The following is a 12,517-nucleotide window of genomic DNA, read 5'->3' on the forward strand; positions in this document are numbered from 1 at the left end:
GTGGTCCCATGCACTATCAAGGTTAATTCTTCAAAGATCACATGGAACCCAAGTTTCGACAAGAATTATAGGGCTTAGGGATCTCCTTTATAAGGCACATACTTAAAACCTAACCCTATAAATTTCCCCCAAGCCCTTCACAAATAGCCTTACATATTGTCTTCGAAGAGAAGCAAGCACATATTTGAGCCTCTCTTGTGAATAGGTTTCTAGGATCGCCCCTCACCCTATCATTGGTCCATCTATTTCGTGATCCTTATCATAATGGGTCTCCTCCCATCAGTGAAAATTTGTAGAGAGAAAGGAGCCTTAGCCAAGGTGACAAAGGGCTATTGGTCCATTGTTGCCCTTAGGCTAGTAGTAACCCTTCAAGGATCCCCTTTTAGGACCCCCGCTAGTTTGAGTAGTAACAGGTTACATTACTGTCAAGGGATATTTAAATTTCTCTTTGTGGGGTTTTAAAGTTTGGGATCCATATGGTCAGGAAGACCCTCTCTCGAAGTTCTCATTTCTCTTTTAGATTTCTTGCTTTCAACCAATTTATTTAGAGCTTAGGGAGGCTCAAGTAGCACCAATTGCGTTGCTTCTATTGGATTGAATAAAATTCTCTCTTTGAAATCCATAATATCTCATTCATGTTGCTTCCTGTTTTTCCCATAAGATTTTGGCATGTAATCCATGATCATGTTTGTGTCACTCTTAATAACGCACTCCTTGGAGGGTGTCATAGAATATTTTATTGGGACTAAACTTGGACACCTCTTCTTTCATGATCTTTGATTCTTCATTCAATCCTACCACCAATTAGCTGTTATTTTTCAATTTTTCTTATAATCATTTTGTTGTTGGGAAGGTGTTTTTCGAGTATATTCTCTTTGCACATAGATACACATAAAGTATCATTATTGTAAAATCATGAATATTTAATTAAATATGCATTGCTATACCTTTGCTCAAGTCAACTTCAATGCAAATTTTAGCACATGTGTGTATAACCTTCCTTGATTGGTTTGTATCTTGTTATACATCCCCAATATATTTATGTTGGCTTTTGAAAGATTGTGTCATCCCAAATAAGTAGGCGGATATTGAAAATTCAAATCTAGAGTGGGGTTGAAGAGACAAACATTGAAGATGGATTCAGTTTTAGAAACTATCCTTTAAAAAGAGGCTAGCTTTGCTCCAAAATGACAGTCCCTCCTCCAAGACCTTGCCACAACTTCCATAATTGAAATTTTACAATAATAGAACCTCTAAAGTACAAGCTTACTATATACTTAGAAGTTAGGTTGGAATTTATTTGATTCTTGAACTTTTTAGATGATGACTAGAGATCATTAAATATATAGATTGAAGCATTTGATTGTAGTTATTGATCAACTTGTTAACCATCCATAGAGGAATACTTCCCTCTAACATGTACTTGAGTTTGTCCACAATGAAAGAATCCTACTATGTTTTTGGTATATTCGACAAGACTGCATTTTTAAAGTAATGAAGATTCAATTCTTAATGTTTAGCGATCCTTTAAGAGGGAGAGATAATCAACGTCATATAGGAGGAGGTATTCCCTTTGTTTAACGAACCTCCATGGAGATAAAACACTAAATGCAAGATTAAACTCTTGTTTATGTGATAATTAGGGAATGTATACCCAATCTCTCAAAGATTAGTCATAGATGAGAAAGAATCTCCTATTTATTCTAAATAACTCTTAACTCTATTTATAAATTACTTTCTCACCATAGAGTCACAATAGTCATTTTTTAAAGCAAAAGCTACATCAAAACTTTTTGAATATGCAAATACATAACCTCCACATATAAAGGTAAAAACAACTCTTTGAATATGCAAGTAGATAACCTCCACATATGAAGATGAAAGCATATTTTAAACATGTTTAAAGCGAATTAAAATATAATAATAGAAAAAAAAGCCTTCATACTATAATAATTCAAATAATTCTATTTAACAAAAATATATTAAAAATCACTATAAATTAACATTAATAAATAATTTATATAAAATCACAATTTAATAATAAATAATTACCTAATTTATAAATGATTTATGTATAATCTTAATTTATATCGATTTAATGTAAGCTAAAGAATTGAAATAAGCCATTATTATCCCCCACACATACATTCCTTTGCCCTCTCTCCATTTGCGAAGCCGAGGACTGTCACAATACTTGCAGGAAAGCATTTGACGCATCAGCTTGATAGCCACAACAAGGGACAGAGCAAAAGCTATTTGTGTAAATACTTGTTCATAGATTCTCTCACATTTGATTCCGTATCAAACAGTTCGAGGCGAAATGGGAGGAAACTGGAGACGCAGTAGAAGCGACATCCCCAGGAGGAGCCGAAGCCCTCTTCATAGAAGACGTTACTAGGATTGCAGGGAGAGCGATCAATACAGAGAGTGAGATAGGTTCAGAGACATGCGCTCCACTCTGCCCACTATCCTTCTGGTTCAAAATATTTCTCTAGACGCGAGGTTCGTATCTTCATGTTTTCTTCTTAGTTTGAGGTTTCATACCCAATTTTTAATGAAGTTGTCAGAAGTGAGCCATTTCTGGCTATACATTTTAGTCATCAAACAATATATTGGGTCTTCAATCTTTTTTTTTTAAGCAAAAATACTATTCTGGAATAGACTGTGGTTTTCCATGTGTTTTTTTGGGAGGTCTCATTAAAATCATCAGGGTTTGATAAATTTAGGGTTTGCAGTTTTTTGGTTTATTTTAAGCTTCGACAATGACAATGTTGTTCTGTTTGTAACCCCATGATGAAGAATAAGTTTCCACGTTGAGTAGATAGGGTCGCTTAACTGCCATTTTGTAGTGGTACTTTAATTGGATTGAATAACTTGGCAACCGGCCTCTGAACTTGGGGGTTTGCAAGGGTAAATAATTTTCTTAAAGAACCTCGGGGAGCGACTTCAAAGGTAATGATTTTCTTAAAGAACCTTGGGAGCTATTTTAAGAGAATAATAAAATTTACGGGAATTAAGACGAAAATTACATAACATCATGCAAAATGGATGGTTTCTTATAGGAAACCTATCTCATTTTACTAATTCAAATGACACTATTTGAAATAATCTTAAAATTTCCTTTGAGTGTAAAACAACCATAACTAGCGTTTTCGAATTTTTTTTATTAAGTTTGTATTTTCAGTTTTAGCAGGGGTTTCTTCTGTTTCATTTCCAAAGTGGCTTAAGAGCGTTGTCAAGATATGAATGGCTGGTAGGATCAGTATGGTCCAAACTTTGAAGGGTTGCCAAAAATATAGTAGGTTCTAGCTTTTTGTTATCGAGAGGGCTATCAAAAATACATTATGTTTTACCTTCTGTTGCTAGTTATCTAGATGCATTTCTGAACAACATTTTGTGTCCATAGGGTTGTAAACGAATTTGAGGTTTTAACTGTGCTGCTAGTTATTTTGAAACATTCCTGTTCATTTGTCAACACTTATCTTATAGCAAAAATGTTGAGGAGTTTGTGTATTATTTGACACTTGTTCCCACCGAAATCAAAGAGATCATTGTGTGCTCTCACCAAGGAATTGATTGTTAGTTTCGTTCTTCAAGTGTTCCATCTTAGCAACAAAATAATGAGAAACCAAATGATAAACTAGCATGAAGGATTGTAACAGGATTTGGATTATTTTTAAGGGTTTACTGTTAATGTGAAAGTTAAAAATCCCATCACTATACCCCAAATAAGTCAAAATCAAAATAATCAAGGAACTAAAGGAAATCAGAATTAGGAAATGTTAAGTAATGAATTTCAATGACGTGTAAGCCAACCTCAATTGGATACTACTACCCAACTTTTTGAACCTCTTCACTCGTGTCCAACATAACAGTTTGACATTATCACAATCTAAAAATTTGAAAGTATGTATAGTCTACTATAAGGGGGGCTTCTAATGCCTCCACAAGTTGCCACGACGGGGGCTCTTAACGCCCCCAAAAGTTAGTACGAGGGGGGCTCCCAACTTCCCCAAACATTTCTACAAGGCGGTTTTAGACCACCCTAATAAGTTGCTACAAGGGGGGTTGTAAGTCACCCTTGTAGGTTGCTACGAGGGGGGTTTTAAATTGCCCCCATAGGTCAATTTTCAAGGGGGTTTCAAATCGCCCCCAAAAGTGAATTTTTGGAGGCGATTTACAACCAACCTTGAAAGATGACTTTTGAGGGATATTGCAATCACCCCTAAAAGTCACTTTTTGGGGCTGGTTCATATCTCTTAAAAGGCCTTTTTGTTTGTCCCCACAACGCCCTTAGGCTAGCCCACCTGAAGGACCCTCACACCTAATTGACCCAACTTTTGGGGCTTGAACTTGACGACGCCAAGGAGAATTGAACCAACGCCTCATAACAGAGGGCCAAAGACTTGGCAGGGGGGCTTCAACCAACCATTTGGGTTACCCATCAACACTATCTGTTCAAATACCTTCCCTAAAAGGCTTGACATTTAGAGGTGATGCTTTGAAGGGGGGGGGGTCTAAAAAATTGCACCCAAAAGTCACTTTTCAAGTTTGGAACCCCCTTTGAAAAGTGACACATTTGGGGGAAATTCATCTCTCTTAAAAAATTGCCCCTAAAAGGCTTGACTTTTAGAGGTGATGCATTAGGGGCTGTCGAGGGGGGGGGGGTTGAGTGAGGGTTTAAAAAACTGCAACTAATGTTAAACCACTTCTAATTCCCACTTTTGGAGGCAGCATACGGCCCCCCCAAAAGTATTTTTTGTAGTACTGGTAGTTATCATTTTTGTCTCCAGAAATCATTCTTTTTTAATGATTAACTATGCTTTGCTTTTTTCTAGGATCTCCTCTCAGGAACATGTTTCAACCAATTCTCAAGTTCGTTCTTCAAATTACTTTTTAATTATTTTTGGGATTTATACTTCTCTAATCTTTTGTAAGAAAAGGACTTTCATTTTATATTGGCAAGGTGATTCCTTGAGTTAGAGGAAAGGAATATCCTTCCCTCACTAGTAAAGGGATTTCCCTCTAGAAAAGGGAAATGATTTCCTTTACTGAGAGAGCTACAAAATTTCCCTTATCAACGCTGATTGCATTACTAGCATATGCATCGTCAACATAAATAACACATAAATGATCATAACTTGAAGAGTTTCTTTGAATTCACTTACCTCAAGTTTCTATGAAGAGGAAATATCAAGGCAAGTGAGGGAGCCCAACCTTAAGTTCTCTTAAGAAAAAATAATCCCGTAATTGACAAGCCAATCTAAAAAGTATTCCTGCCAAAATAATAAAGGCCTCTATCTTTTCTTGATTAACCATGATGCCTGTTGATGTAGTGACGATATCAAGACATTGTGTTATTCCCTCCACTAAACGACTGAATGAGCTTTGTAGTGAGAACAAGGCCATCTATAAAATTCACATTAAGCAATTTCTCCCCATAAAGGAGGGGAATGCCTCAAAACGTTTGTTGTAAATAAGAATCTTAAAGGAGAAATAATAATGCATCACTACAATACCACATAAATATGGGGCAAATGGTTTGGATCGTTCACGCCATTACATGTGGGGTTTGGTTTAGGGTTTTTACTAGTTCTGTATGCTGATTCAACCCCTTTTATGGTATATAGTTTGGAACATCATTTGCAATGTCAACCAAATTCGAGTGCCAGAGTAACTGGGTAAAGGGGTTTAGCTTTTATATGAAAAGGCCATGGATCCTGGCCGGTCTTCACAGTGGGGTTATTCAGTTATGGCTGTTATCACCTAGATTGACCTCAGGCTGAAGGGAGGCAATTCCAGGGTAACCACAAACCAAGCTTAGCCTAGTAGCTAGCCCTGCTAGGCCGGGAGAGGGCTCTCTCCGTAAGGATCTCAGTCAAGATGACTGGATCAGGTAAAGGATTTTAGGCTAGGTATAGTAGCACGAAAGGTTTTGATTGAATTTGTTGGTGTTTTGCTGGATCAAATGGAGCTGGGCAGTTTAGGTCTGGGAAATTAGGTCAAGAATGCAGGGTGTTCTATGGGGCAAGGTAGGCATAGGCTTTAGCACTTTAGGCTTAATGGTGTGAGGTGTTTAAGATTGATGAGGAGCTGAGGAGGGAATGTGACAATCATGGATCCTTCTTAAACAGTAGAAAACATGAATTATTGAATGATTTCCCAAGGCAGAGCATTGTTACAATGGATTCTACCCATCAAACTTGATAACATTCAATAAGAAGCAATGAAATGAGTGATGGCATACATAAAACATATAAACAAATGATTACAAAAGAAGAAACTATGCTAAAACTCCATACCACAGGGATCCCATAAAAATAGCTGCAAATCTTATTAATCTCCTTGTCAAACTGCTTACAATGATGTACAATCAAGCTCTGAGCATCCAAGTGAGTCCAACCCACACAATGACTGAGAAAATACATGATATAGACCCCCAAACAACTAATCCTAGCCTCAGGGGTCGAATTCCATGAGAGGAGGAGTCAGTTGCACAAAAAGTTGAGCAGACCGCTGAAGACTAGGATGCTGAAACTGAAACATTCCTACTATGAAGCAAACTGATTCATTCATCTCATTTAAGCTTTTCATCTAATGTATCTACCCTAGGTAACATAAATACACTTTAATTACATCATGATTTTACATTACATTAGTGAAAAGATTAAAATCCCATAGGTGAAAAGCGAAAAACCAAAGAAACAGTGAAAAATTGGGCTGCCTGTCAAGTGCGCAGTGCCTCTCTTGGACAAACGCGCAACGCCGACTTCAAATCAACTTTTGAGTGCCTTCCCGATGTCCAAATTGGGCGTGGGATAGGTCGTTGGAAAGCTTGTCGAGTCTTCTTTCCAGAAAATTTTTAATTTTTCAATTTGGAGCTCATTTGCCCTGTCAAAATCCCAATCTCCCAAGACTGGTCAAAATGTGCAGAATGAGGTTGCCAAAATGCAGAGTGCCGTTTCAATCAACTTTTGGAGGTCTTCCTCAACTCCAAATTGAGCTCATGATAGCTCAATGGAAATATCTCTGTGTCTAATTATTATTTGACTCATCAAGCAAGTCATTTGGTCAATCTAGCTAGGAGCAATCTTGATTTTCCCAAAGTCACTCCAGAAATGCAACAACTCTCCCGAAGCAAATGATGTTTTGGACATTTCTCCCAAACCATGAGACCTGTGTAAAAACTGAATGAGGTTTTTTTTTCTCGAGTCTATTATGGGAGAAAACCTCTCTCACTTTTTTCAAATTCATTTTTTCTTGCTCAGAAACATCATTTGAATACAACCTATCCCGATGTGTGGAACAGGGCATTTGTAGAAATGAAGGGAAATGAAGGGGTTGAGGGGCTTCTAATTTCTTGAGAAAATTTTGGGAAGTAGGGAGGGATGTTAGGAAGCAGGGGAAAGTAGAATTTCAAAGATTAAGTGAGGGGAAGGGATCTAACAGGGCAAAACACAGGTCTAACCTAGAAAAGTGTTAAATTGTAGCAATAGGCTAGGGTTTGTGGGAAAATGATGAATTTGAGGGATATAAGTGATGGGAAGTGTTTAAGAAGGTATATTAAGGATAGGGGAAGGTGTATTAACATCAGGATACAAGTTTTTTTGATGATTTGACCATCCAAAAAAAATTACCTTCAAAACCCTAGAAGAGGGAAATGAGCCTTAAGCACAACTGAAGCACAAACAAGGTGTAAAATGACCCATTAGAACCTGAAATAATGATGACAACTCTTTGAATGATGGCACACTTGGCCGAATGATGACATGGACCAGTACTTGGAAAACTTTGGAAGGAGTGAAAACAATCCTAGACCTAATACCTAGTGACTAAATTTTACTTGAAGACTCACTGAAATGACAAAAATTTGATTTCGACACCCCAAGACCACTTTATAAGAGCATATTTGATCACTGGTGGAAGACTGCAAACACTGACACTAACAATGGCATTATCAGGTGGGAACATTGATAGATTTGATGAGCATGATGGGTCGGTTAGAGGAGTACATTTTCACAAGGCTCAGCCGTGTTTGTGTCTATAGGTAAGCCAACTGGCTTGGATATTTATTGCATGTTTTGTGGTCCATGTGAACCTCTTTTTTTATGTATTTCAGAGATTGAGAAGCGCTTTGAAACTGATCACCAAGGTTCATTTTTCAGTAGTTCCATGAATTGGACAATTGATATGTGTTTCAATGGATACATTTTTATATCCTGGAATGGTGGGTGTCTAACACCTTGGTGACATGGAGAGGGTCTTGAACACATTGGCGTTGTGTGAGTCCCTCATGTATTTTGAAAAAATTTTCATGGATCAACTAGGAGATTACCTTTACTTGCTATGTATTGTAAAATGTCTGGAAATTACACATGTCTAGTGGCAAGTTTTGTAGTGGTGTCAATTGGGTCTAGCTTGGGTGGCTGGGAAGAGAATGTTATCTTTCCCTGTTTGTGAGTCAATTGTTGTTTGGAGCTCTTCTTCATGAGCTATTAGGAATAGAGTCAATTTTTGTTTGGAGCTATGAGAATATCTCAGTCTTGCTACTGGATGGAGGGTGGGGTGAGAAATTACACGCAAGGAAAAAGGTCGCAAGGTAATCAAACTCTGATACCTAGTTTAAAACCTTCTGAATGGGCGGAGATTGGGCCAGATGATAAGTCCTTGGTGATTTTGGCAGACTTAGAAATGCCTCTCATAGTGCAACCACTTAGCCAAAGGAGAGCTGCAAGAAAAAATCCCACCCTCTCCCATCCTAGGAACAAAGTTATTTTAGAATTGGTAGGTTTAGCGAAGCTTCCCAGCCATGTAGCTTCTTATGTAGACATTGTACGTGTATATTTATGACATCTAAAGAGTAGTGCCTTCGATTGTAAATGATATTAACTGCAAGTCATCTGACATAACAGTCAAAAATACAATTATGAAAAGTTGTTATAACTCCAATTTACTTGTTAATGTTACAGGGAATGTCTTTAAGATCAATATATGGAACTACAATATGCAGCGCTGCCTATATCCAGAGAGTTAAGTTCCACAATGAGTATCCTTAGATTGTCAGTGCCAATGACGAATAAACAATAATGATATGGAACTGGTAATCTTGAACTTGTATCTGACCTTACTGGCAACATTTTTTTGTGTAATGTGTGTTTCTTTTCATCATAAGGAAGATTTGGTCATTTGAAGCCCCTTGGATCAGACTGATTGTGTATGGGATATTTGTGCTCCGAGGAGGAAAACCGTCTGCTAATGATATTAAGGTTAACACAAATGAACACAGATATTTTTGGAAAGGGTGATGCTATTGTCAAATATGTTTTGGAATGTCATGACCGTGGAGTGAACTGGGCTGCTGCTTTTCATCCCAGCTTGCCATTGATTGTGTCAGGAGCAGATGGTCACCAAGCAGATTGAATGGCATGCAGATTCAATTGCTTGGTGAAGCTATATCTATTTCATTAGAGATGTATTAACTTTTTTTTTTTTTTCTTTCTTCTTCTTTTTTTTTTTATTTATTGGTTTAATATATCTTTTGTTTCTTTTCTGTTTGCCTGTTACTCCGCTTTCTTGAGTAGCATCTCAGTTTGCATGTAATTCATTTGTGAAAAGTTAGTTTGTTTTGTTCTCGAATACCAAGGCCTGGCAATCTGGATAATTTAAGAGGGCATGTGAAAAGTTTGTAGATAATTCATTTGTGAAAAGTTAGTTTTGTTCTCAGAGATCAAGGCCTGGGAAGTTGAATACTTTAGGAGGGCACGTGAAAAATTTGTAGATAATTCACTTGTGAAAAGTTAGTATGTTTTTTATTCTCAGGTACCAAGCTTGGGAAGTTGGATATTTTAACTTTTAAGAGGGCATGTGAACTATATGTCTCATGTGATGTTCCATCCACGCCACGACATTTTTGTTAACATTTAGAAGATAAAAGTATCTGAGTTTGAGATGTATCCAAGTATTGTAGAGGTGTCCAAACATTTCGTAGAGACCATGATTGCTTCTGGATCCTTGTAGCACATCTTGATGTGAATCTTCTTGCTGCTGGGCATGACCGTGGGATGATTGTTTTCAAGTTAGAAAGAGAAAGATCTGCTTTTGTTGTTTATGAGGGCACCCTATACTGCAACAATGAACATTTTTTTGTTTGCTCATCAATTTGCAACTCAAAAATACTCTCAACTTATACAGATAAGAAGGGCTGGATCCATGAATTGGATCAAGGATGATGATCATTGTTGTTTAGCCCCATGGAGAATGTTGTCCTAATACGTTTGGATGTTGATGGTGGGTGATATGAACTTATTCCTGGGCCAGAGGATAGTGTTGGGACTTGGGAGAAGTGACGCAATGCAAGAAGAAAAGACAGCGACTTGGAGGACCTGCTGTCTTTTTTGCTTGCAATCAATCGGTAGTCACTGACATGAGTCATAACCAAGTGATAAAAATCGCAGAAATAAGGTGATCAAGAAGTCTAGTTGTCCAGTAACTGTGGATACAATTTTCTGTGCAGGAACATAAAACCTTCTTCTTGGGCCAGAAGATAGTGTTGGGACAGAAGAGTGACCATATGCAGGAAGAAAAGACAGCAACTTTGGTTTGCAACAGAGGATTGTACCTGGGGACCTCCATATTCCATTTGTTAAATACATTTAGTCAGATGACATGGAAAATGTAGCCTTGCTGAGCAAGCATGCAATCATCATTGGAAGCAAGGAGCTTGTACATTGTTCTCTGCATAAGATTATTTGTGTTAAAACTTGAGTGGTGCTCGGGGTGACAATTGTGCTTTGTTGTCTTCCAAACAGAAACGGTGGCCTTATTGGAACACTTGATGTTCAAGTATGTATAATGAAGGTGTCTGAGAATTCTGTCAGTCGCATGAATGAGTTGGAAATAACTGTGTCATACAGATTGATGCATGAGTATATATTCAAGCTGGCACTGATAAAAAGGAAGTATGACAATGTTATGAGCATGATTAGGAACTGATTTGTGGATAGGCAGTGATTGCTTAGCTGCATCTGAAGGGCTTCCCAGAGGCGGCACTTCACTTTTTCAAAGATGAGAAGGCATGATCTAACTTAGCAGTGTAGGGTGAAACTATTCAAATTGATGTTGCTTCTGCAAAATAGAGAGATGTTAAGGTCCCTGGTATACACTGGGAACTGAGGCCCTTTGGTAAGGAAATGCTGCCATTGTTGAATATGCTTACCAAATATTAAAGAATTTTGAAAGGCTTTCATTTTGTATCTTGTCATGGACAATGTTGATAAGTTTTTGAAGATGTTGTGGATTACATAAATATAAATTGATGTTATGGGTCAGTTTCACAATGCCCATATGTGAGTGCAACAGTTCATGGGCTTACAGAGATTGCTGATATGCTTGTACTTAATTGTTAGGTGGCAATCTGCCCACTCTGCCATCTGGAAAGAAATCATCACTTATTGTGCCTCCATCAATTTGTCACAATCGTGAATGGCTGTTATTGAGGGTTACCAAAGACCTTTTTGAGGGTGGGTTGCGTAATGCAGGGGTTGCAGTCCATGAAGAAGAGGATGAAGGAGCTGCAGCCAATAGGGGTTAAGACCTTGACACTTCTGGTGGGTTGGATAATGCAGGGGGTGCAGTCCATGAAGAAGAGAATGAAGGAGCTGCAGCCAACAGGGGTTAAGACCTTGACACTTTTGGAGTTGAAAAAAAAATGGCGAGGTTGTAGTGGTCGATGATAGAGAAGTGAGAGGAGACAATGACGATGAGGTAGGATGGGATGTAGAAGCTTTGAACCTCCCTACAGATGTCTAAGCTGCAAATGTTGCAGGTACAACTCATAATGTCATTAGTCATCACCACGTATGCCAGTAATTCAAATATGGATACAGAAAATCTTTTCTTGCAGGTGAGGATGCAGCTGCTAGTAACATTAATATGGCGATGCAGCTCTCAAGTCAACAACTTGGTATTAAGAATTTCACTCCATTAAAAGTTAAAACCTTTGTTTTTGGATCTTTACATGGGCAGCCATACATACCTCCCTACATTTGTTTCTGCACTGTGGTCTTCTTAGCAATAGAGGGAGGCTAGAGTGAGATTGCTAGCTCAAATGTTAGAGGTCCATGAGCTTTGGAATTTAAGCTTTTTCTATTAGATGAGAAACTTAGACTAGCTTACAAAGCCACAACAGATGGGAAGTTAGCTTACAAAGCCACAGCAGATGGGAAGTTTAGTGAAGCATTAAGGTTATTTCTTACAATCTTGCACGCAATTCCAGTTATTGATGTAGATTTCTTTTAGGAGTTGAGAAGGTGAAGAAATTGATTGGAATTGCTAAAGAATGTGTTCTGGGTCTTCAAATGGGGGTCAAGAGGAAGTTAAGGATCATACTGTCGAACAACAAGATCTTGCAGCCTATTCTACTCATTGTAACATTCAAAAAGTCCATTTGAGGTTGGCTTTGCTAAACACCATAGGTGTTTGCTAGGGAAATTCAAGTTTTCCAAAACATAAAAGCTTG

The 12,517-nt window shown here is 37.9% G+C and overlaps 1 protein-coding gene and 2 pseudogenes across 4 annotated transcripts in view; all 3 read left to right on the plus strand.

Moving 5' to 3' along the window:
* Positions 1–2,112: 2,112 nt before the first annotated feature.
* Positions 2,113–12,517, plus strand: part of LOC149253596 (F-box only protein 6-like) — a 60,400-nt gene continuing 49,995 nt past the window's right edge. For 3 of the 4 annotated variants that reach the window (XM_089459986.1, XM_089459987.1, XM_089459985.1), the window contains exon 1: positions 2,113–2,502. Coding sequence is in view for 1 of the 4 variants with exons in the window: in XM_089459984.1 (XP_089316110.1) it covers positions 9,092–9,100 (9 nt within the window). In the remaining 3 variants the exon portion in view is untranslated. Of the gene's footprint in view, positions 2,503–8,969; positions 9,101–12,517 lie in introns of all 4 variants that reach the window. The other variant, XM_089459984.1, reaches the window with a different exon arrangement.
* On the plus strand, positions 9,277–12,127 carry LOC149253597 (coatomer subunit alpha-2 pseudogene; annotated as a pseudogene).
* On the plus strand, positions 11,532–12,449 carry LOC149253598 (coatomer subunit alpha-3 pseudogene; annotated as a pseudogene).

This window comes from Pinus tabuliformis, chromosome 7, assembly GCF_031772625.1.
Source record: "Pinus tabuliformis cultivar Carrire ecotype Pingquan chromosome 7, CPIR1, whole genome shotgun sequence".
Taxonomy (NCBI): Eukaryota; Viridiplantae; Streptophyta; class Pinopsida; order Pinales; family Pinaceae; genus Pinus; species Pinus tabuliformis.